This window comes from Asterias amurensis, chromosome 14 (genome assembly GCF_032118995.1).
Source record: "Asterias amurensis chromosome 14, ASM3211899v1".
Classification (NCBI taxonomy): Eukaryota; Metazoa; Echinodermata; class Asteroidea; order Forcipulatida; family Asteriidae; genus Asterias; species Asterias amurensis.
This window is the reverse complement of record NC_092661.1, coordinates 14,358,948-14,380,796: the sequence shown is the minus strand read 5'-3', so window position 1 is coordinate 14,380,796 and position 21,849 is coordinate 14,358,948. Positions and strand designations below refer to the sequence as shown.

At 39.9% G+C, this 21,849-nt stretch overlaps 2 protein-coding genes across 2 annotated transcripts; one reads left to right on the top strand and one right to left on the bottom strand.

Annotated features, from left to right (window-relative positions):
• Nucleotides 1–5,948: 5,948 nt before the first annotated feature.
• On the bottom strand, nucleotides 5,949–8,849 carry LOC139947533 (uncharacterized). Its single transcript, XM_071945473.1, has 3 exons — nucleotides 8,595–8,849; nucleotides 7,883–8,223; nucleotides 5,949–7,079 (listed from the first exon to the last, which is right to left on the bottom strand). The coding sequence occupies exons 1-3, from the start codon at nucleotides 8,715–8,717 to the stop codon at nucleotides 6,776–6,778; spliced, it is 768 nt and encodes a 255-aa protein (XP_071801574.1). The 5' UTR covers nucleotides 8,718–8,849; the 3' UTR covers nucleotides 5,949–6,775.
• Nucleotides 8,850–9,787: 938 nt separating this feature from the next.
• LOC139947508 (uncharacterized) lies at nucleotides 9,788–21,518 on the top strand. Its single transcript, XM_071945435.1, has 12 exons — nucleotides 9,788–9,884; nucleotides 10,191–10,254; nucleotides 10,905–11,055; nucleotides 12,271–12,430; nucleotides 13,547–13,665; nucleotides 14,077–14,320; nucleotides 15,158–15,304; nucleotides 15,855–16,076; nucleotides 17,950–18,089; nucleotides 18,572–18,742; nucleotides 19,596–19,651; nucleotides 20,060–21,518. Exons 2-12 carry the CDS (start codon nucleotides 10,203–10,205, stop codon nucleotides 20,200–20,202), a joined length of 1,605 nt encoding a protein of 534 aa, XP_071801536.1. The 5' UTR covers nucleotides 9,788–9,884; nucleotides 10,191–10,202; the 3' UTR covers nucleotides 20,203–21,518.
• Nucleotides 21,519–21,849: the final 331 nt, after the last annotated feature.

Genomic DNA, 21,849 nt, shown 5'->3' with positions numbered 1-21,849 from the left:
AAGTGGGGGCCCGGGTATCCCCGACGCCCTCCCACCGCTAGCACCCTAAAAGGGTGACTGCGCGGCCGTCTATGGGAAGTTGCCGGGCCCGGGCCGAGTCTGTCCTTAAGGTTTGCCATCAAGATGGCGAGCAATGGGGCTACTCAAAAGCAGCCCCGGAGCGAAGTATTATTTCCATACGTCGTCGCTTGGGATGTAGATTGCGATGTAGACGAAGTGAGGAGTCCCCATTGTTACGCATTTCAACGCACCGCTGAGAAAACCTAACTCTACTCAGTGTGGCAGGGGTTTATATAGGCCTCCTGAAAACACCCACGTAACGAGTCTATTTTTACGCATTGTAAACAGTCTATTGTTTGCCGGTGTATCTATGCAGAAGGGGGTGACGTCAGATTATTTACTTGTAGTCTCACGTCGTGTTGTTAGTCGTGTATTGTGCATGTTTTGTTGGTGTTGTGGGACAGTGGGCTGTATTTTAACGCCTGAACGAAGACTACAATATTATCGAATGAAACTGCTGAGTGTGCTAGGTACTATCAGTAGTGCTGACGTAATTATTTAACGGTTTCCACTGGTTGTGCAATGTCTTAGTTGGTCCATGTTGGCCATTTCGTTGTACACTAAAATACTATGAATCTATTTCTTCCTGCATAATCAAAATGCTTTAGACTTTTTACTTTGCAAAACAACTATAAAAGCATGGGGGAAAATGGGAAAATATGATTCAAAGGAACGATGTATAACCCGTTTTTCTTTCTTCAAACGTGAGACAACGTAAATTAATTACGCCAACCTTCTGCTTAGATGTCTATGCTTGCATAATGAATATTTTTTTAAATAATTGAAAAAAACAAAACATTTCTGGCGATTCATTCAATTTTTCTCACTAAACAACATTCAAACAACAAATGACAAAAATTGCAAATGGATGATTTCCCTTGTTGCATGTTTAAAGTTGGTTACAGGGATGGGGTGATGGGATCGAAATTGTAATTCAAGAACATGGTGCAGCTCCGGTGTGGCAAGAGATTCTGGTGCCCCCCCCCCCCCCCCCCTCCCCTCATTCCGGAGATTCGGTACTCCCCATTATGGCAAACTGTGAATGAACAAACTTCTTATGATAGCGCTCGGCTCTTTTCAATCCCCCTCCTAAACAGCCCACGTTAATTTCCCATGAAGGGGACAGATAAGAGTCTCCGGCAGACAGAATTCCCTGGGGCACCGGTAAAAAGCTACGGGTGTACACTTTGGGTTGGGAAGTAACAAATTGTATAATATGATCAAGTTCAATGTTATAAAGCAGTTATGCGTGTCCCCATTAACGATGTGTTTAACCGGACCCCCACAAACGCAGAATTGAAGAGAGTAAGTCATCATGACCTCCCTCCAAACTCCGCCCCCGAGGGGGCCCAGGGGACCTGTGAAAACCAACCGTATAACAGTAGCACCCTGATACTAGGTGACTGTTTAGTAGGTAACTATATTATAGGTTGGTTTCCAGGCTGGTCCCCCTGGCCAAAGAAAGAGATGAAGACAGTAGTGTTGAGATGTCGTCCCCATGACGCCCCCATCGGCTGGATGAAACTCCCGATGGTGAAGTCAATCTAGGGGTTGACGAAATCGAGAAAGCAGTCCCGAGTCTGTTTGCCGGTGGCCTGTTTGCGAGGTTCTCTTATTGGAAGGAACATGCTCCCCCCTACAAACCCCGTCCGGCAGTGAGCACCAAACAACGCGAAGATACCCGGTGATGCTGTGAAGCTAAACACGGCTCACGTGAAAGTGGCCGCGCCGCACTGGACCGATGTCCCCGGGCTGGACGGGTGCGTTTTCAGTGCTCTTCCGCCGTCACATAGTTTGGTATTCGGACGGCGAGGCCCTTCTTGCACGGTCCGTGTGCTATGGATGTTCGAAGTTGACCCACTGAAGAGTTTCTCTTAGTTATACCCCTTATATAGTGTTCTGTCTTTCCCTTGTTTCCGTCCACGCCTTAAATGAATCATGGTTTAGAAACTTCTAGATTGAGATGATGCAACTGTTGTACACGTTGGCACTAAACTCCACATTGACATTGAATCGTTGAAACTTATACTCTCTGCTTTCTCCATTTTCTTTCATTGTGCTTGCACTGCAGGGCAATGTGGGAGACCAGCTGCACCCCCCCCCCCCCTTCCACTCAATAATTGTTTGTTTTACTGCCCTCATTGATCTGGATCATTTTTTTTTTATAATGCAAAACAATAACTGTTAATTGGCTCCAACCCCCAACCCTTATTGCCTTGAAATAACACCAAAACTTTGATCGATACAATTTTGGCAGTCGGGTAAAGCCCGGTGTGGTGGGTATGAGATTTTGCCCCCCCCCCCCCCCCCCCCCATGGAGATTCTGATTCACTGTCCCTTATACGGCGAACTTTGTACAAACTTCTTCTGATAAGTGATAGCGCCCTCTTTTTGAAACATCCTCCCTACCTAAAGCCCACGTTTGTTCCTAATGGTTAATGGGAACATAATTTCCGGCAGACCTGGCCTGGATGCAGGCCTACTTGTTTTAACACTCGTGTCAGATTATCTTATTTAACACAACCCGTTGGAAATTAGCTCCTTTAAGAGATATGCAAATAAAGGGAAACTACAGTTTTCATCCGCCAAAAGTGCCATCTACCAAAAAAGGGGGAAACTTGATAGGGCAACATTTTAACGAAAGGGTTGTAGTTTCGGCACCGCTTACAAACTAATGTGACGTGCTGTGAAATTGTAGAATTTTCTCGAACCAGAAAATGAACTAATCAAAATAGTGACGTGCCTTTAATCTGGTAGAATTTTCTCGAAACTGAAATAATCTGAATGTCAATCTTGCTCGCAAATTATGCGTGATGAAATATCGTTGCAATGCAGCAGGAGTAGACTCTCACTCTCCGAATACCTCGAAAGGACGAAAATGTAAGTGAATAATATGAATAATACGTGCCGAACCGCTAAAAAACATCACTGGTGTACAAAGTTGACGAATAATCGGTTTTGAAATGGCGTAGTAGTCGACTCTGGCATTTTTGTCAGTTTGTCGCGCATGGTATGGATTCACACTGCTGTTGACCTTGGTGAAACAGGAAACAGCCGTGAGTGTGACGGAAACTTGTAACTCAAGCTTCAGTTCACACAATGGGAGGCTTTTTCATATATTCATGGTTTACATGATGTGTAAGCCCATTGCCTGGTTTTGTAAAGTATAGTATAAGGCCTATCAAGAATTGGTGTTACAAGCTCATTCATGCATTTTTAGGGAGATTTTCTTACCTATACTAGCGAATCAATGTATTTACATACCGAGCGTGCAATTTCGAGTTAACCATGATGACACATGTGTCACATTAAAAAAAAACATTACAAATTTTAAGTAAATTGCATTCAAGCCGAAGTTATATGGCATGTGTCCCACGTTATTTTCACAGCACAAGCAAAATCATGAACCTTGTAGTTTGTACATTTTATTTATATTGAACTGATGCATTAGGGATTTACCGGCTCACCGTTTACGCAATTTAGGGGTGTAGAATCATAAATAATGTTTTTATAGATGGTCGGTTGTAACCAAAAATTAGAAATTTGGTTTAGTAATATATTTTTAATTTATTTTTATACGACCGAAGGTCACGTGGGTTATCCGAACCCAAAAAGTGGTTCGGGTAACCCACGTGACCTTCGGTTTTTGAAAATGCGTTAAAACGGAAAAATTTGATGGTTTCTTTTAGCCACCATTCTTCTCCATTCCTGGAAGACCTTCAGAATCATTTTTAGTGTATTTTGTAGCCTAAATAGCCCAACGAAGCCGGTTGGTCCCTGTAATTAAAATGGTTTGATGGTTCGCGGCAAAAGCAATTCCACGGGTCTTTGGTTTTTTATTGTTCTCAGTCTCACTGCGAAAAAAATGTGTTAAAGGCAGTGGACACTATTGGTAATTGTCAAAGACCAGTCTTCTCATCTCACTTGGTGTATCTCAACATATGCATAAAATAACAAACCTGTGAAAATTTGAGCTCAATCGGTTGTCGAAGTTGCGAGATATTATTAAAAGCCTCACTTATTTTGTTCAGGTTTTCTTCTTCATGCACATAGCACTTTCTAAAAACTACGATAAGTATGGGGACCCTGAACGATACGCTGCACACTCAAACCAAATTGAGCACAATCAAGGACTTTATCGCTTGTGCTGAAAGTGCTTGGTTTTGTTTTGATTGTGTCATTTCCTTTCAGTTTACTTTCCATTAATATCATTCAAGCTTTATTATTTTACACGTATAACAAAATATCGAATAATGCGAAAATATAAATGTTCATTCATTTCAATTTGGAAAATGGGACAATAAAAACCGAAGAACACAGCCCTGGAAACAGTATGACTCAGTGATTTTCAAGGTTCATTGCTTTTCGTTATTTATTTTTTTGTGTGGGGGGATTTGATGTAGGCTGTACTGCATGGAAACGTCTGGAACATACAACAATTCAGAACATCAACGTTTCAATTTTGACAATTTTTTATTTCATCATGCTTTAATACTTGACGTGTCCTAGACATTCTAGATTTTTCTCCAGCGGGTTGAACCTTTGACGTGCGTGAGTCATCTGCTTTCCTGGGCTACCTGGTAGGCTATAAAAGAGCTCTCACACGGCTTGTTCGTCAGTGGGTCTCATCGAGTTCATAGCACTGAGAAACCAACCATCGCCCTCGCTGTCGCCGTCTACATGGGGCTGGGGCCTCCGAGCCACGGGGCCCATGCTAGACGGCCCAAGAAATGCACCGACAGAGACGGACTTCCCAGAAAACCCCCAGAGTATTCCATCAACCAGTGCGGCACGACGTATTTCAATACGTGTAGTGTTCAATAGACTCTGGATTGTATAGTCCAACGCCGGTGGCTGCCTCGGACGCACTCTACCCGGGCAGATTGAAAGGGCACACCGGCATCACTTTTTCCTGATTCTCGCTGCTCCTCGTTCTCCGTCCTACATGCGGGATGAGATGGACCTGGGCGTGGTGTGGGATCAATCTTCTTCGAGACTCTTTGGCCAGGGGGACTGAAGACCAATCATTCTTCCACACCGCTGTCACCCATCAAGGGTGCGAGTATGGGGGTTGGTTGAAGGTCCCCTGGGCCCCCTCTTGGACGGGGTTTGGAGGGAGGTCAGTGTTTTAACTCTGCTCTCTTCAATTCCGTGTTTGTGGGGGCCTGGCTAATAATACATCCGCGAGACTGATCAACTGGCATGCCGGGGTTCGAATTAATAAAACAATGGCAGTATCTTTATAAAGTGGGTCAATGGATAAATTTGTGTTCTTTAGTCCAGAGGGTCAATGTGTGATTCTGGCAAGTACAACAAGTTTCACAATTATTTTGTTTTGAGCAGTTTTCTGCAAATTAAAGCATTGAAATCAGTACCTTCTCAGCCTGCACTGAAGCTAACCCCTTCACAATGATTGCATGTACTATCAAATACCTCGTGCATTGACACAACAATCCAGGGTCGGTGAATTTCTGCATAGACACACTGGATATAAGCCACATGGCTCCATTTCATGCACAAAGCAAAATCCATCGTAAAACAAAATTGTCAGGTTTGGTTAGATGGGGTACAAATAAACTTTGGCAGCATCCTCTGTGTTCACAATTAATTTTTGGGCAATAAAATTTTCCATGCGCACAAACTTTTAAGGCCCCAACTCCTTAATATTTGTAACACCGTTAATCTGGAAGTGCGCCCTCATGTCAGAAAACGATACTTAACATCTGACGTCATTTCACAGGGACCAGACTATTATTTATTTGTTAGCTCAGCAAAAAGGTCGGGCTAGCATGCGGCCAAGCTTGCTTGTCCAGCATCAAATAAAATATTGGGGCGTGGTGGGCTTATTATGAAACAAACACAAATTAATGTTTGTAAAACTAAAGAACTACTATGAGCGTCATGGTTTTAATTATCCCCGATAATACATTGACATGTTAAAGACACTGGACACTATTGATAATTTGTCAAAGACAAGTCTTCTCACTTGGTGTATCTCAATTAATGCATTAAGTAACGAGTTGCGAGATAATAATGAAAGAAAAAACACCCTAGTCACAGGGAGTTGTGTGCTTTCATTCCAGATGCTTGATTTCGAAACCGCAAGGTCTCAAAAACTTAAGGTATCGAAGTGAGAAACGGCTCCCTCTGAAGTGGAGTAGTTTTCGAGAAAGAAGTAACTTTCCACGAATTTGATTTGTTTAGAATTTGAGGTCTCGAAATCAAGCATCTGAAAGCACACACCTTGGTGTGACAAGGGTGTTTTTGTTTTATTCATATCTCGCAACTTCGACGACCAATATTGAGCTCAAATTTTCACAGGTTTGTTACTTTATGCATAATGTTTAGATACACCAAGTGGGAAGATTGGTCTTTGACAATTACCAATAGTGTCCACCTTTAAAACACAATTAGCTTTAATCGTTGAAACCACGCAAAACAAACTATCATGACCTTAAAATAGTGGAACAAGTTTGTCAGCATGTGACAACTCTTAGGGCCCATAGCGCAGGCCTGATACTACAGAGGCAACGACGACAATTGTCTCCCCCATGCCTCCTAGTTATTGCCCTGGTGCCCTTCAAAATACTCCAGAGAAATTTACAATTTCCTCATAGGTTGCCCTTAACCAATGAGAAAATGCCTTGGTGCCCTTGCCCTTTCAAAATCGAAGCATACCACAGTCATGCCTGATAGTGATAGCGCCTGGTGTTTACTATAAGCCGTTCGAGAAAAACGAATGGTACGGCAAACCCCACGAGTCCGTGACGCTCGGCGGCCGTTCCCCCGGGAGCGAGCCGCCGTAACCGCTCCCGTGCCAGAAGCCAAGGTTCCTCAAGCACCTCTTCATCCGACGGACGTCTGTCATGACTTTCTCGTAGCGTACCTGGGCTCGCTGGCCGTCCACCACGGCATGGGCGCTCTCCATCCGTAGGTCCTTCATGACTCTGCCGATGCCCAGATTGCGGACGCGGGGGTCGTTCAGGTCGATGCGCTCGTAGGCAGTGCTGATTAAAGTTCTTTGGACAAACAACAATGCAAACCATCAATCAATTATTAGTTATGAATCAAAAGTCATAATCGACTGACATTACGTTATGTATAATTTCACCAACAGCCTTGCTAAGTATTATCATCATCAGTGTTATACAGCGGCGCCAGAGTCTGACCGACTCTTTACCAGAGCCCAATTTTATAGAGCTGCTAAGCACAAAAATTGGCTTTGCATTAATTTTCTTTCTTGATAAAAACATGATTACCAACAAAATTTCTATTTGTTGCATATTGCTTGTTACTGGTAATCAGGTGTTTGTTGCTTATCTTGAAAATCACGTGGAAATTTGGTTGGTAATCCTGTTGTTATCAAGGAATAAATTTCATGCTAAGCAAATTTCATGCTTAGCAGCTCTATGAAATTGGGCCCAGCTGTCCAAGACGAGTATGTGCGAAAACGAAACTTATACAGTATACTCTAAAAAGGCTTCTAACTGTCGCTTCAGCAGTCAGGCACAATTAGAACCCGAAACCTTCCTCTGAATTAGCAAGATGGTAGAAACACACGGGGGAGTTATTACATGCATCTGAAAGTTTCCGGACCGTATAATTCAACTCAAAACATTATTTTTGTTTTGGGGTTCAATTCCGATCTAAAGAAAGCTTTTGTGAAAACCACAAGTCCAATCTCGTGAATAACACAAATCCATTGAACTTGTTTTGGTATTCACAGGAGCTTTCTTTAGAATTGGACATCACAACAAAATGCTTTACTTGAGGACTGAAAAGCAAGAAAATGTACATAATAACTCAGAGGTATTTTATTTACTTGGTGTGGCGAGCCACCTCATGCATGCTCCTCGCAATGTCTATCATGACATCCAGGTCACCGACCATGTCCTGGTACATTCTGTCCGTTGAGGGCTGTCTCATCTCTGACGGGTGAATCCCGGTGGGCGGAGACGTGGCAGGTGAGATGGGGGAGGTCCGACTGGGACTCGCTCGAGCGACAGGGCTTGATCTTGGTGTCCTTGATGTACCCGGTTCGTCTTCATCCTCGTCGAAGCCCTGTCGGCCAGAGAGGTTGAGATTGGCGAAGATACGTTCCGGGCTGGACACCGTTCGGCCAAGGGTCACTGCAGGGCGTTCTCGGTCAAGAAGCTCTTCTTGCTGATAATAAAAGTGCATTCGAGGTGGTGAAATGTGTTTGCACTTTACGATTCAAGACAATTCAATTCAATTCAATAATACGATGGCTTTCTCCCCAGTCAGATGAGGCAACTTTTCTTGGAGGCAACCCATGTCACTGCAGTGGCAGTGCGAGTAAGTTTTCAAACAGTAACGACAATCCCAGAAGAAAATATTGTTTGGGGGTTTTTGAACATTCAATATCTTTTTGGTTTCTTGTCTGGAACTGGTTCGCTGTAAATTTGCCTCGTGTGAACTTGCCTGTTCTTGCCCTTCTGTTACAATGTGCTCCTAGCGCTGGTGTTTGCAGCAGTAGCAGCTATTTTTGCTGCTGTTAAATCACAGAGACATACCTCCTGAATCATGCTGTGTAGCCCTTCATCTGTTAGTTGGTGGTGTATCTCATCGGTTGATGGTTCCGGTGAAGATGGATAACTCGTTACTGGAATCGAAGTGTTTCCAAAGTGACTCTCCATTGTATGATTAAAATATTTATTTTTAATTTACCGTCTGGATGGATGACACTTTTTTTTATGAATGAGAAGTATAGGCCCTAACGATGTTTGTGTTTCTTAAGATTTTGTTCATTTTGCATGCAGGTATAATAAGGCAGCGTGTTGAGTTAACAATCGCGCGCTGATCCACGCACGCGCTATGGTGCTCTTTGTCAAAACAGCAACATTACTTGCCCCCCCCCCCCCCGCCACAGTTGAGATAAGAGCTTGGATGAGGGAGTCGATTTAAGATGTCTATACTAAAAAAAGTTTCCGAATCGGACTACCTATAATAGGAATAACTTCACTTTGTTTATTCAACTTTTCTCCTGCTGTAAAAAAAATGTCTCCATAAAAGACACTCACAACTCTTTTCTTGAAAATAACTTGTTTTGTTTTTAGAGCGACCACACCGATGGGCTGTTAACACATGCATATACTTGTACTGCCTGGCGTATAGGCCTGCCTACACGTGGCCCCTCGCCTAAATAAAATTACTTCAAAGACAAAGTTTTGCTGTTACTTTAAGGTTCATCATACTCCACTTACAGCTGCCACCATTTAGTGATTGTATTGCCACTCAATAATTATGTGGAAAAAACCCTATTGTACGTGAAGAAGAGAGAACAGATTATTAAATGTAATGTTTTTTTAAGTAGGAAAGGGACCGCGCGACAAAAAAATTCCGTCACAATAATGGGGATCCACTCATTTGTATAGGGAGGGCTACATAAAGGTTGAATGCCAGAATTTGTGTTGTATACTTTAAACTAAAAAAAATACCGATTTTTAATAGATCTACCAGTAAAAGTGCTGAGTCGTCTCGGGGCACTCGTTGGTTATTTATTGCTATGCCCGAAACGGCAGTTCACCTTCCTAGAGGCATCATTTGCCTACAAATTTTCTTAAAAAATTAATTATTTTTTAATTTTAATCGCAGTGAATAGTTATTTCGATCACCACAGTTGTGAGCGACACCCCTCCCCCACCCCCCCGGGCACCCCAAAAAGCCGACCGTTGGTAGTGTAGTGAGCCATCTCGCGATAGGGATTGTCCAGTTCAAACACTGCCACCAAGCGGCCTGATAGTTCCAGTCGGTAGCGACAACCCAAGATTTGGTGTAAATCTCCGCTGAACTTTTTCAAAAGTGTAAGTTTTTCAAAGTTTGTAAATATCCACACAGCTATCAATTATCGATTTTATTGGAGTAAATTTACCAATGTTTAGTGTGACTTGTTTTGAGAGACATTTAAAGCTTATTATATTGCGTAAATTGATGATATATAAGCAGTTTACCTTGGATACAGTCTTGACAACGATCGATGTTCTGTTGCATTTTTTTTTCTCTTCGTGTTTGTGAAAGTCTGTATAACTTTTTTCGTTGGTCTATTCCCGGCATAAGTTTAGTGACGTGAATGCTAACTCATAGTAATGAAAATGCTCTGTCTTGTTTAGGAGGTTTTGAAGATGTTAACAAGAAAAGAAGCTCACAAGTTCCTGAAAAATGTGCACTTTCCAGGTAATGTTTTTATTGTTGTTGTTCTCACTCCCTCAGCAGCTCACCTGTCACTGTCAACATGATGGTCAATGTATGTGTCAGTACTCAGTGTGATTTGTGAGTGTGACTCTATCTACTGTGTGTGTGGGTTGTGCAGTCTACTGGCCAGGCTTCGGACATGATGATACCCAAGTCGACATCCGTATGGAATGTAAAAGGGGTAACCCTGTGTCAGCGCGAGGAGTAGGTGGCAACGGCCTCTGGATCAAAATAATATTGTAGCCCACACCTTGAAGTGGCCTTCAGGCCTTGTGTGTCTGACGACTTGCATAGTGAAAAAAAAAGAAGCAGTATGGCCAAAATATAGGGGATGAAGATTATTATTTTCATTTGTCTACTCCTACTCTAGTCCTAGAACTATGAAGTTTGAACCACTCTGGTCACCTCATGGAGATGATAGCAGAACAAACAGTGAGAGTACACTGATACGTGATGCACTGGATTTCAGAACTTTCTGTAGTCCTGCTGAAAAATCCTAGACATGGGACATTGGTGGGATTCAAACCCCAAAACCCCTAGATCCACAAGCGTGGCCAGTTATTTGCTCATTTTCCTTTTTTTTTGTAGTGATTTCTAATTAATAAGAGTTTATCTTTAACCCAAATAAACAGGAGAAGAAAACATCGTGCGAGATTTGAAGTTAGCGGCGGGCTCCAAGCAATCTCGGCGAGCCTTGATTCGGAAGAAGAGCGCATCATCCGAGGAGAGGAGCTCAGCAGCTGCTATTGAATTACAGAGAGTATGGAGAGGTCATTGGACAAGGTTGGTAAAGCTTTAAAGGCACTGGACACTATTGGTAATTACTCAAAAAATAACTGTTGTTAGCATTATTTATAAGTTATCACACAAGCGCGAGCGGAATACGTAAAATTATAGCGCTTCTGCGTCCCATATCCAACAAAGGTGAAGGCAGAGTTGGATATGGGATGCAGACGCGCTGTATTTTCCGTATTTCCACGAGCGCCCATGTGATAACGTATATATCTTCAAGCAAACTTGGCGCGCGACCATAGAACACACAAGATGCAGGTAGTGATATTAGCCGTGCAATAATATAGGTTTTTCTGCGAATCAGATTGGAGGATTAGCGCGTACTTGAAGATAAAAAAACTAACTTGGTGACGAGTAATAGAGAGCTGTTGATAGTATAAACATTTTGAGAAACGTCTCCCTATGAAATAATATGTTTCTAGAAGTGATTTCTCACTCAAATAATCAATGAATTCAGAACTGAAGCCTCTTATGCATCTGAAAGCACACAAAGCCATGCAACAAGGGTGTTTTTTCTTTCACTATTCTCTTGCAACTTTCGATTCATGACCAATTGAGCCCAAACTTTCACAGTTTTGTTATTTTATGCATATTATGTCGGGATACACCAAGTGAGAATACTAGTCTTTGACAGTTACACAACGTTTCCAATGCCTTCAAAGGGAATGTACACATTTGGTCACCACGCTCAGAATTAATGGCAATAAAAACACTTACAGCAGCTTTCGATAAAGCATTTTGAAAGTCATTTCACTTCGGAGGACTGCGGTTATGGACAAAAATATAAGTTTTTATCCCCCAAAATTGCGTATTCTAATTATGAATATCTCAAATTCTACCCTCGCAGGTACCCGTTTATACATCTGGATAAAAGTAGCAATTATATAGTGAAGTGTCTTGCTCAAGGACACAAATGTCATAGACCTTATCGCAAATACTGGGGCGCACGCGTAAAGCTTGGAATTTGGTGCATTGTGGTCTAGCTGGTATCCAAATTTGATCAATATATATCCCACAATGCACCTCGTTCAACAGTCTACGCGTGCGCAAAGGTATTTGCGAAAAGGTCTATGACCGAGATATGAACCCACACCCTGATTACTAAACCAGCAGAACTTGTTTCGATGCTCTAACCAGCTCGTCCATGACACCTTGAAGAAGCTGTCCGTCCTTCTGATATTTGTCATGTCTGTACATCTTTTTCAGATGTCGTCTCTTTGACATCTTAAACCCAACCGTGAGCACCAGGGTGCACCAAACAGGTAGTAGATTCATCAACAGTGAACACGGTCTGAGAGATGTCAGAACAACACCCTCAAAAACACCCGACAAATCACTGTCAAAGCTCACAACCACCCAATCAAAGGTAGCAAATTTGGACGTCCCTATTTTGTGTCAGAGATATATTGTATTATTTAGGGCTGTAGTTCAACCAGGTTTTTTGTCTTGAAATTTTGTATCAGTATCTAGCGTTGACCTTTTGCCCCTAACGTTGTGTCTGGGCCATGCTATTGGAAATTTAACATCTATTAAATCAATGTAGTACCCGCTGCTAAAATAGGATTCAAACTGCCTCTAAATACCAGGTAATCTCAGTGGTCGGGTTGATATGACACTGCTCTAGAATTGCAAAGGTCGTGGGTTCGAATCCACCGGAGTAATAAACACAGTATTATATATATTATATTGATGCGGTACTTGCTGCCAAAATATAGGATTCAAACTGCCTCTAGCTACCAGGCAATCTCAGTGGTCTAGTTGGTATGACAGTGCTCTAGAATAGCAAAGGTAGTGGGTTCAAATCCTACCCAAGTAATAAGCCTGTTATTTTTTTTTTTCACAGAACTTGGGAAAGTACAATGTACTGAGCATACAGAGCTAATACACATCGGTGTATATGGGTAAAACCAAAATTAATAGAATTGGAACAAGGTCTCCGGAATGTTTTCTTCTTGGTGTTTAAAGGAACCTGTTGCCTTGGATCGGACGAGTTGGTCTATAAAAAGCGTTTGTAACCGTTTGTTACAAAATGCATATATATGTTTGGAAAGATGTTTTAAAAAATACAAGGATCTACACAATTTGCCTCGAAATTGCGTGGTTTTCCTTTTACTTTGCGAAAAACACGGTTTGCCATTCCCATAAATGGTTGACCGTGTTAGTCGACGAGGTAAATGGAAAACCATGTAATGTCGAGGTTTGTTTGTATGAATCATTGTATTCTTCTTTTACAACATCTTTCTAACCATTTACAAACGGTTACAAACACTTTTCAAAGACCAACTCGACCGATCCAAGGCAACGTGTGCCTTTAACTTGGTTTGATATGCCCTACTGTACAATCTGGAGTACTTTTTTGTAGTGGGGCCTCTACATTATTATTATTATTTTTGAAACTGGATTGCATTTCTCTTGTCTTGAGCTAAAAGAGAACGAGGAATTCTTGTTAAGAAGTTGTTGTTGTTGTCCCTCTTGTTTAAAGGATTCAGTTGGGGCCAAGGCTTCAGTTCTTAAAACAGCTAGCGCCAGACAGAGACTGGAAGCCTACTATGAAAAATACTGCAGTTTCAAAAAGTCAAAAGGGGAGTCGGTTGTTATATCGTAAGTACTTTCAATTTTACAGAAAATTGTTATACTGAAAATAATGTTGGTGATTTGTAAATTTGTATATTAATCGAGGAAAATGGAGAGACGAAGGTAGTATGTAAATCACGAAGGGATTTTCGTAACAAAGGTTTGGCAGAATATAAGGGTGTCGGAGCATAGAGCCGGCACCCTGAAATCAAAATATTCTTCCCTCTTTCTAAACTGACAGGTATAGAGAATTCTGCACCTACTTCATGTTGGTGATTTGTAAATTTGTATTTAAATCAAGGAAAATGGAGAGATGAAGTAGTGTGTAAATCAAGAGGGGGATTTTCGGAACAAAGGTTTGTCAGAATATAAGGGTCTCGGAGCATAGAGCAGTTAACCCTGAACCCAAAATAATCTTCCCTCTTTTTAAACTGACAGGTTTAGAGAATTCTGCGCCCACTTCATCCAGAACTGGTGGCACAGAGTCAGGAGGCAGCGTTCCACGATGGCCACCAACATATCCCACCAAGGGGTCCAGTCCGTTGTAGTCTCTAGCTCAACCGGGCCCAGCCAGACAAAGGTCAAAGTTCAACCAAAGAAGAGGAGGAAGAAGAAGAGGACTTATCCCCTGAACCCCAAGGAAGCCGCTAAGATTATACAGAGAGCTTGGAGGACACACATTGTGAGTAGATATGTTCCTAATGTGCAATAGTAAGCATGGATGCAGAGTTATCATTATACAAAAAGGGGTCAGACTAAGCATGTTCCTTCTGGCCTCAGTTTGGATTTACCCAATTCACCTGAGGTCATCATTGAATAATCTTGGATGCGCCATATTAGTGGGCAATGTCATCTGTGCGTTATTCAGTGAAGTGCGCATTTTAGGCGACGTGGCACTTACACGTAAACCTATTGACCACCAAAATGGTGAGCATGGCACAGTCACTGTGTGTGACATGCGTGCAAGGGGTCAATACAGAGAGTATGGAGAACACATATTGTGGGTAGACACGTTCCCTGTGTGCAACTGTAGCAAGCATAGAAGCAGAATTACTATTATAAAAAAAAAGGGCCAGACTAATGTGTTTCTTCTGGTCTCCTTTGGAGCATGCTGCACCAACAGCCAAAAGTGCGCACATGTTGCAGGATTTCATTTCCTTCTAGGTGACACAAAATCACCCATGCACCAGCCACACAACCCAGGAGAGTGGAGGGTTGTTGCATCAATGGGCTGTAAGCCTGCAACGATTGGTGAGGATAGGTGATGAGAAGCAACTGTGTGCCTTGCCTAACGACACAATTGTCTCAACAGGGATTCGAACCCCCACTCTGATGACTCAGCTGACTAGAGTTTGTTACCCTTGACCGCTCGCCTGACTACCAACATATGGTGTCATTGTATGTAATTTTTTTTGGTGAACTAGAAAACCAGCACGACCAGATGTGCCCCAAAACATAAATTTTTAAAACCCCCATACTCGGCTGTACTAACTACTTTGAGTTCATTCTTTGCATACAGGATATACAAGTTTACCGTTACTACCGCGACCTCATCAACTTCCGTTGCCGTGGTGACCCGAGTATGATGCTAAGATGTATCAACCCTAAGGAGGCGAAGATCTTAGATGCAGCAGCTGGAATACACATCAAGTTCAGACTAGCTGGGGTAAGTAGGAATGCATAGACTAAGGCTCATTTTTATGGCTCTACATGCTGTAAGCGAAAATGCCTACCAGAGCAGGAGTATACTTAATGTAGGTGGAGTGTCGTGGCCATAGATCTAGTGTACCAGACCAAAGTTCTGGGCGTATTGCACCAAGTGGTCTTACACCAGTAAGACACGCCCACGCCTAGACAGTCTTTAATTATAGAACACTGCAATACCCTGGTTTACATTTTAAGCCAGTCTTAAATCTTAAGCCTGTGCTGAGCTGGCTGGTCTTTGTTTTGTTTTGTTTTAACATGGCACTACCATCTGTAAGTTGTTGAAATGATCAATAGGCATAAAAGGGTTTACTCAGTGTGGAATTTTGTCCCAGGCTTTTTGTTTTCGCACCATTTGCCACTAAAAAGTTTTATTGTGACAATGATTGTGACTGCGAATCACAGAAGGTAGGGAACACAAAAGACAAAATCCATGAACAGAAGAGTGACAGAAAAGTAAACTGCTTTTCACCAACTTATGTTGTCGTTTTCCCTTCACCAAATAAAAACAGGACAAGTTTCCCCCAAATATCTACTACAAGATCTTCACTCACCGTAACATCGTTGACATGTGCGCCAACAGTCCCAAGGATTACACAGCCGCTGGTTCCAAACGACGGGCGGCTAAGGAGGTCCACAACAGTATACCGGCCGCTGCCAAGATGAGGAAAGATAAGCATGTAGGCTGGTACCAGAGAATAGAGAACAATGGGTGGAGACTTGTATCAGACAGGGTAAGTCAAATATGGGGTGTCGTGGCCTAGCCATTAAAGGCACTGTACACGTTTGGTAATTGTCAAAGACCAGTGTTCTCACTTGGTGTATCCCATCATAAGCATAAAATAACAAGCCTGTGAAAATTTGGGTTCAATCGGTCATCGAAGTTGCAAGAAAATGATGAAAGAAAAAAACACCCTTGTTGGACGAATTTGTGTGCTTTCAGATAGGAATAAAAGACTTCTAGCTAGAAGTCTTTGTCTTCTCGTTTACTGCCTGTTCTCCTTTTTTATATCTTGATGTATCTCCCTTTTTACTGTTTTCCAATCCAGATGTATATATTTATATATTTAATGTTTTTAAGAGTTTTATCCTTTACGTATAAACCTTTTGTATTTTTGTATTTTTATGTGAATTGCCAAATTAATAATAATAATAATAATAATAATAATAATAATAATAATAATAATAATGATAATGATAATGATAATGATAATGATAATGATAATGATAATGATAATGATAATGATAATGATAATGATAATGATAATGATAATGATAATGATAATGATAATGATAATGATAATGATAATGATAATGATAATGATAATGATAATGATAATGATAATGATAATGATAATGATAATGATAATGATAATGATAATGATAATGATAATGATAATGATAATGATAATGATAATGATAATGATAATGATAATGATAATGATAATGATAATGATAATGATAATGATAATGATAATGATAATGATAATGATAATGATAATGATAATGATAATGATAATGATAATGATAATGATAATGATAATGATAATGATAATGATAATGATAATGATAATGATAATGATAATGATAATGATAATGATAATGATAATGATAATGATAATGATAATGATAATGATAATGATAATGATAATGATAATGATAATGATAATGATAATGATAATGATAATGATAATGATAATGATAATGATAATGATAATGATAATGATAATGATAATGATAATGATAATGATAATGATAATGATAATGATAATGATAATGATAATGATAATGATAATGATAATGATAATGATAATGATAATGATAATGATAATGATAATGATAATGATAATGATAATGATAATGATAATGATAATGATAATGATAATGATAATGATAATGATAATGATAATGATAATGATAATGATAATGATAATGATAATGATAATGATAATGATAATGATAATGATAATGATAATGATAATGATAATGATAATGATAATGATAATGATAATGATAATGATAATGATAATGATAATGATAATGATAATGATAATGATAATGATAATGATAATGATAATGATAATGATAATGATAATGATAATGATAATGATAATGATAATGATAATGATAATGATAATGATAATGATAATGATAATGATAATGATAATGATAATGATAATGATAATGATAATGATAATGATAATAATAATATCTTAATGAGAAATTACCTCTTTCTCAAAAACTACGATACTTCAGAGGGAGTCGTTTCCCACAATGTTTTATACTATCAACAGCTCTCCAATGCTCGTTACCTAGTTAGTTTTTAAGTTGTTTTGAATAATTTAATACCAAATGTGTACCTTCCCTTTGAGAGCAATGGACTCAAGCTGTGGTATTTCTGATCAGCAGAGTGTGGGTTCGAGTCCCTGTTGTGTGGCACCTGTGTTCTTAACCAAGACACTTAACCATGATGCTTCATCCCTCAGATGGGAAAAAAAGTCGTTGGTCCTGTGTGTTGGGTATTGCACGTAAAAGGACTCGATTTCTATTGGCCCAAATTGAATCAGGCATTGTTAATCTTATTTCTGTGTTTGACGTTTGCTGCAGTTACTCCTACGGCCTGACCAGGATCCAGTCACCTGGGAGAGCAGTAACAAGAAAGTGGACTTCCCTCATTCCAAGCTTCAGAGAAGACAAGATGTAGAGAAGCGCAAGAAGCAGCGCAAGGTGGAATGGATGAAGAAGATGTAAGAGTTCAATTATTATTAGGCCGTGTCCCAAACGACGCTTCGGCTACAGCTACGGCTAGATCGTGAGATTACGACTAGATTGCTGTTCTTCAATACTTTCAGCAGGCTGATTTAGCTGTAGCTGTTGCCGTTTTGGACACAGCCTTATTGTTATTTTTCTATACATATTTCTGGTAATGAAACCAAGGATATCTCATAAATGCACTTTTATAATCAGTTTTGTAATTGTACTTTAAACAAAGATATTGACAAAATAATGAGACCGCCAACATTAGGACTAGATAATATAGAATAGAATAGCAGTTTTATTTGCAAACTTAAAAAAAAAAAAATTATATTAGATACACTTGAATCCACTTTAATGTATAGATCAGTTGGTAGAGCAACAGCATGTAGTCCAGATCAAATAATAATATTATTTTATAGACTACTTGTTATCCAGAACTTTATCTAAATATTAACCTCCCCTCCCTCATTAGGTACCAGGAAGGAATGCTCCAGGCCAAGACGGGGGACTCTGACACTAAATCACTGGTAGAGGGTGCTGCAGCCGGCATGGTGGCTGCTATTGAGAGCCAAGGATCTGAAATCGTTGAGGAGTGGGAGGTCGATGAACTACTAGAGTGGACAAGTGGCCTTAACTTTGACGAGTGAGTTGAGCAGATGGGCTTTAAAATATCTTGGGTTATGAAAGGATTTACACAGATTAGACTTGTTTGCGACCCCCTGAGGTTTTCCATATTTTTTCATAAAGTTCTTTCAGTGCCAAGGTCAAACATGTACAAACTATTTTATTTATTCCAAAAGCACCATTATCGCACATGTACAGTCTATTTTATCTTCTCAAAAAGTATCATCAATCAGCAACCCTAGTGTTCATTTCCATGTATTACTGGAGGGCAATTCAATCCCAAAATACTATTAACTTTGGGGTGTACCAGGGCATCACAAATCAGCAAGTACATATTTTGATTGGTGATTAAGAATTTTGTTTGCTAACGGCAGTGGACACTATTGGTAATTAGTCAAAATATTTGTTTGCATAAAAACTTACTTGGTAACAAGCAATGGAGAGCTGTTGATAGTATACAACATTGTGTGAAAAGGCTCCCACTGAAGTACGGTAGTTTGGGAGAAAGAAGTAATTTTCCACGAATTCGATTTCGAGACCTCAGAATTAGATTTTGAGGTCCCGAAATCAAGCATCTGAAAGCACACAACTTCGTGTGACAAGGGTGTTTTTTCTTCCATTATTATCTCGCAACTTTGACAACCAATTGAGCGTAAATTTTCACAGGTTTGTTATTTTGTGCATATGTTGAGACACACCAAGAAAGAAGACTGGTCTTTGACAATTACCAATAGCGTCCAGCCCGTCCAGTGTATTCAATTTTGTTTGGTATCGAGTTGAACTGCCCTGCTGGAGTTTTAACTGAACATTTTGTTTGGATGAGAAATCAATTTTCATAAACTTTAAAGTCTTGATTTTTCTTTCTCTTGCAGTTACTTGACTTCTTGGAAAGAACTAGCAACGAGTTCGGGGTCTGAGAAATATGTTGGTGAGTTTGTGTTGTTGTTTCAATGCAAATTGAAAAATTTTCAAAAACACTTGATGGCTTGCAATTTTACTCTTTCGTCATTCTAAACTGTTCTCCTAAGTTTTTACCTACATTCGATTCAACTTACCGCAAATCATGCCATTTCGATGGCAATCTCTGCCTACTAGATGTCTCTATATAGTAAGATTTGCAGCAACACCATGTAATGATACTGTAGGTTTCAACTTGATGTTTCGATCACTATGCTCTGATCGTGTTCTGGTGAAAGCTGGACTCCAATGCTGCTTGCTGCCTAAGTATGATGTTACCGCGATTGTATTTTCACCATGCAAAGTTTCAAATCCTACTTATCTAGTTATTGAGTATTGCTTTCATTCGTGTCTTTCTTGCATCTTTCTTTCCAAACAGAGGAGAGGTTAAAGTTCAACCTGACGAGTAGAGACCCATATGAGTTCAGTCTCTCCGTAGAGAGTGGGCCGACCACGCCATCACCGTCCAGACTGACCTCCCTCCAGCCACCAAAGGTACCCTCAGCAGTCACTGTACAATAACATTCAGGCTGAATTGATTTAAAGGCACTGGATACCTCATGGTAATTGTCAAAGACCAGTATTCTCACTTGGTGTATCTCAATGTATGCATAACATAACAAACCTGTGAACATTATTTTGGGCTCAATTGGTCAATGAAGTTGCAAGAGAATAATGAAAGAAAAAACACCCTTGTTGCACATCTGTGTGTGCCTTCAGGATGCATAATAAAAGGCTTCAGCTGAAGTCTTTTATTATTTGAGTAAGAAATAACCTCTTTCTCAAAAACTATGTATTTCAGAGGGAGCTGTTTCTCACAATGTTTTTATACTGTCAACAGCTCTCCATTACTCACTACCAAGTACGTTTTTATGCTTACAACTGTTTTTAGTAATTACCAATAGTGTCCAGTGCCTTTAAAGTAACAAAACTTCACTTTTAGAGGAGACCACTCCATGAAAGTTTGGTTGTTTTTAATAAGTATGAAAATTTATGCAAGCATATGTGTGTATATGTTTATATCACGTATTTGTTTATATTATTATATATATTGTATTTGTTTATATTTATATTTTAACACTTTTGTCAGTACAGATGTTCAAATTACTCTTGGGATTTATAAATTTCATTGAGTGAAAAACTTCTTCCAGCAAGGGGAAATTTAAACAGAAAAAAATTTAAGGTTGAATTTTCTGAACAGATATTTGGATCTTAAAGAAAATGGACACTATTGGTAATTGTCAAAGACCAGTCTTGTCAAAGTTTGTTATTTTATGCATATGTTGAGATACACCAACTGAGAAGACTAGTCTTTAAACAGCTCTATAAAGATGGGCATTGATTAACAAGTTGCAAAGAAATCTCCCTGATTATGAACACTTTGTATCTATTATTTTGAAACTCCCTGATTGTTGTACAAAATCTCCCTGATTGTAAGATGCAAATGTTGGCAGCTCTGCTTTGCCCATAGGTAGCCACTTGATTCTGGAGTTTTTGTACACTTAGCACCAACAAGATTTGCTTAACAGGCCAGGTTACCAGTCAAACTGTCATGTAAATATAACTGTTTAGTGTTTGATTGGTTCCCTGTAATTTCTTAGCATTCAAATATGTTGAGCAATACTTTGAATTCCACTGAATAGAACACAGGAGGACTGTTGAAATTGAAGTTGTGGTTGAGGCTTAAACTATGATACTTGCATTTACCTTGTATAATGAATAATGCATAGCTTTTCCCCTGACTCATTGTTCTCGTTTAAATTTTGTGGCCTTAAAATTCCACATTGTTTGTCAATATGTCTAAGTAATTTACTTATAAATAAGCTTTTCAGTGAAAATGTTTTGTCTCTTTATGTTTCTGTTATTTCCGTTTTGCTTAGCTTGAACAAACCCCTTAAGCACATGGCCGCCATATTTGATGACAACCTGGAAGCATCAATCCTTGATTGGCAGTGTACTCTCAGTCAATGATTGGTCTTAGTTTACCCCAGATTGGGTCTTGTGACGTCATATGCAAGGGGTCTATTGCTGCTTTTATTAAAAATTGAAACACTTCCACATTCTTTGGTAACAAGTCTTTCTAATCTCCTAACTTTCTCATTTTTATAAAGCCTGGGGCCCCAATTTCATAGCTCTGTTTACTGTAAGGTAATAACTGGTACTTTTCGG

Bases quoted from the DNA above. Each gene is read 5' to 3' on its own strand.
- LOC139947533 (XM_071945473.1), bottom strand. From the start codon at position 8,717: ATGGAGAGTCACTTTGGAAACACTTCGATTCCAGTAACGAGTTATCCA. The intron at 8,224-8,594 runs GTATGTCTCTGT...TTTTATTATCAG, and splicing joins TACACAGCATGATTCAGGAG to CAAGAAGAGCTTCTTGACCG. The intron at 7,080-7,882 runs GTAAATAAAATA...GTTTGTCCAAAG, and splicing joins GAGGTGGCTCGCCACACCAA to AACTTTAATCAGCACTGCCT.
- LOC139947508 (XM_071945435.1), top strand. From the start codon at position 10,203: ATGTTAACAAGAAAAGAAGCTCACAAGTTCCTGAAAAATGTGCACTTT. The intron at 11,056-12,270 runs GTTGGTAAAGCT...CATCTTTTTCAG, and splicing joins TGGAGAGGTCATTGGACAAG to ATGTCGTCTCTTTGACATCT. The intron at 13,666-14,076 runs GTAAGTACTTTC...TTAAACTGACAG, and splicing joins GGGGAGTCGGTTGTTATATC to GTTTAGAGAATTCTGCGCCC.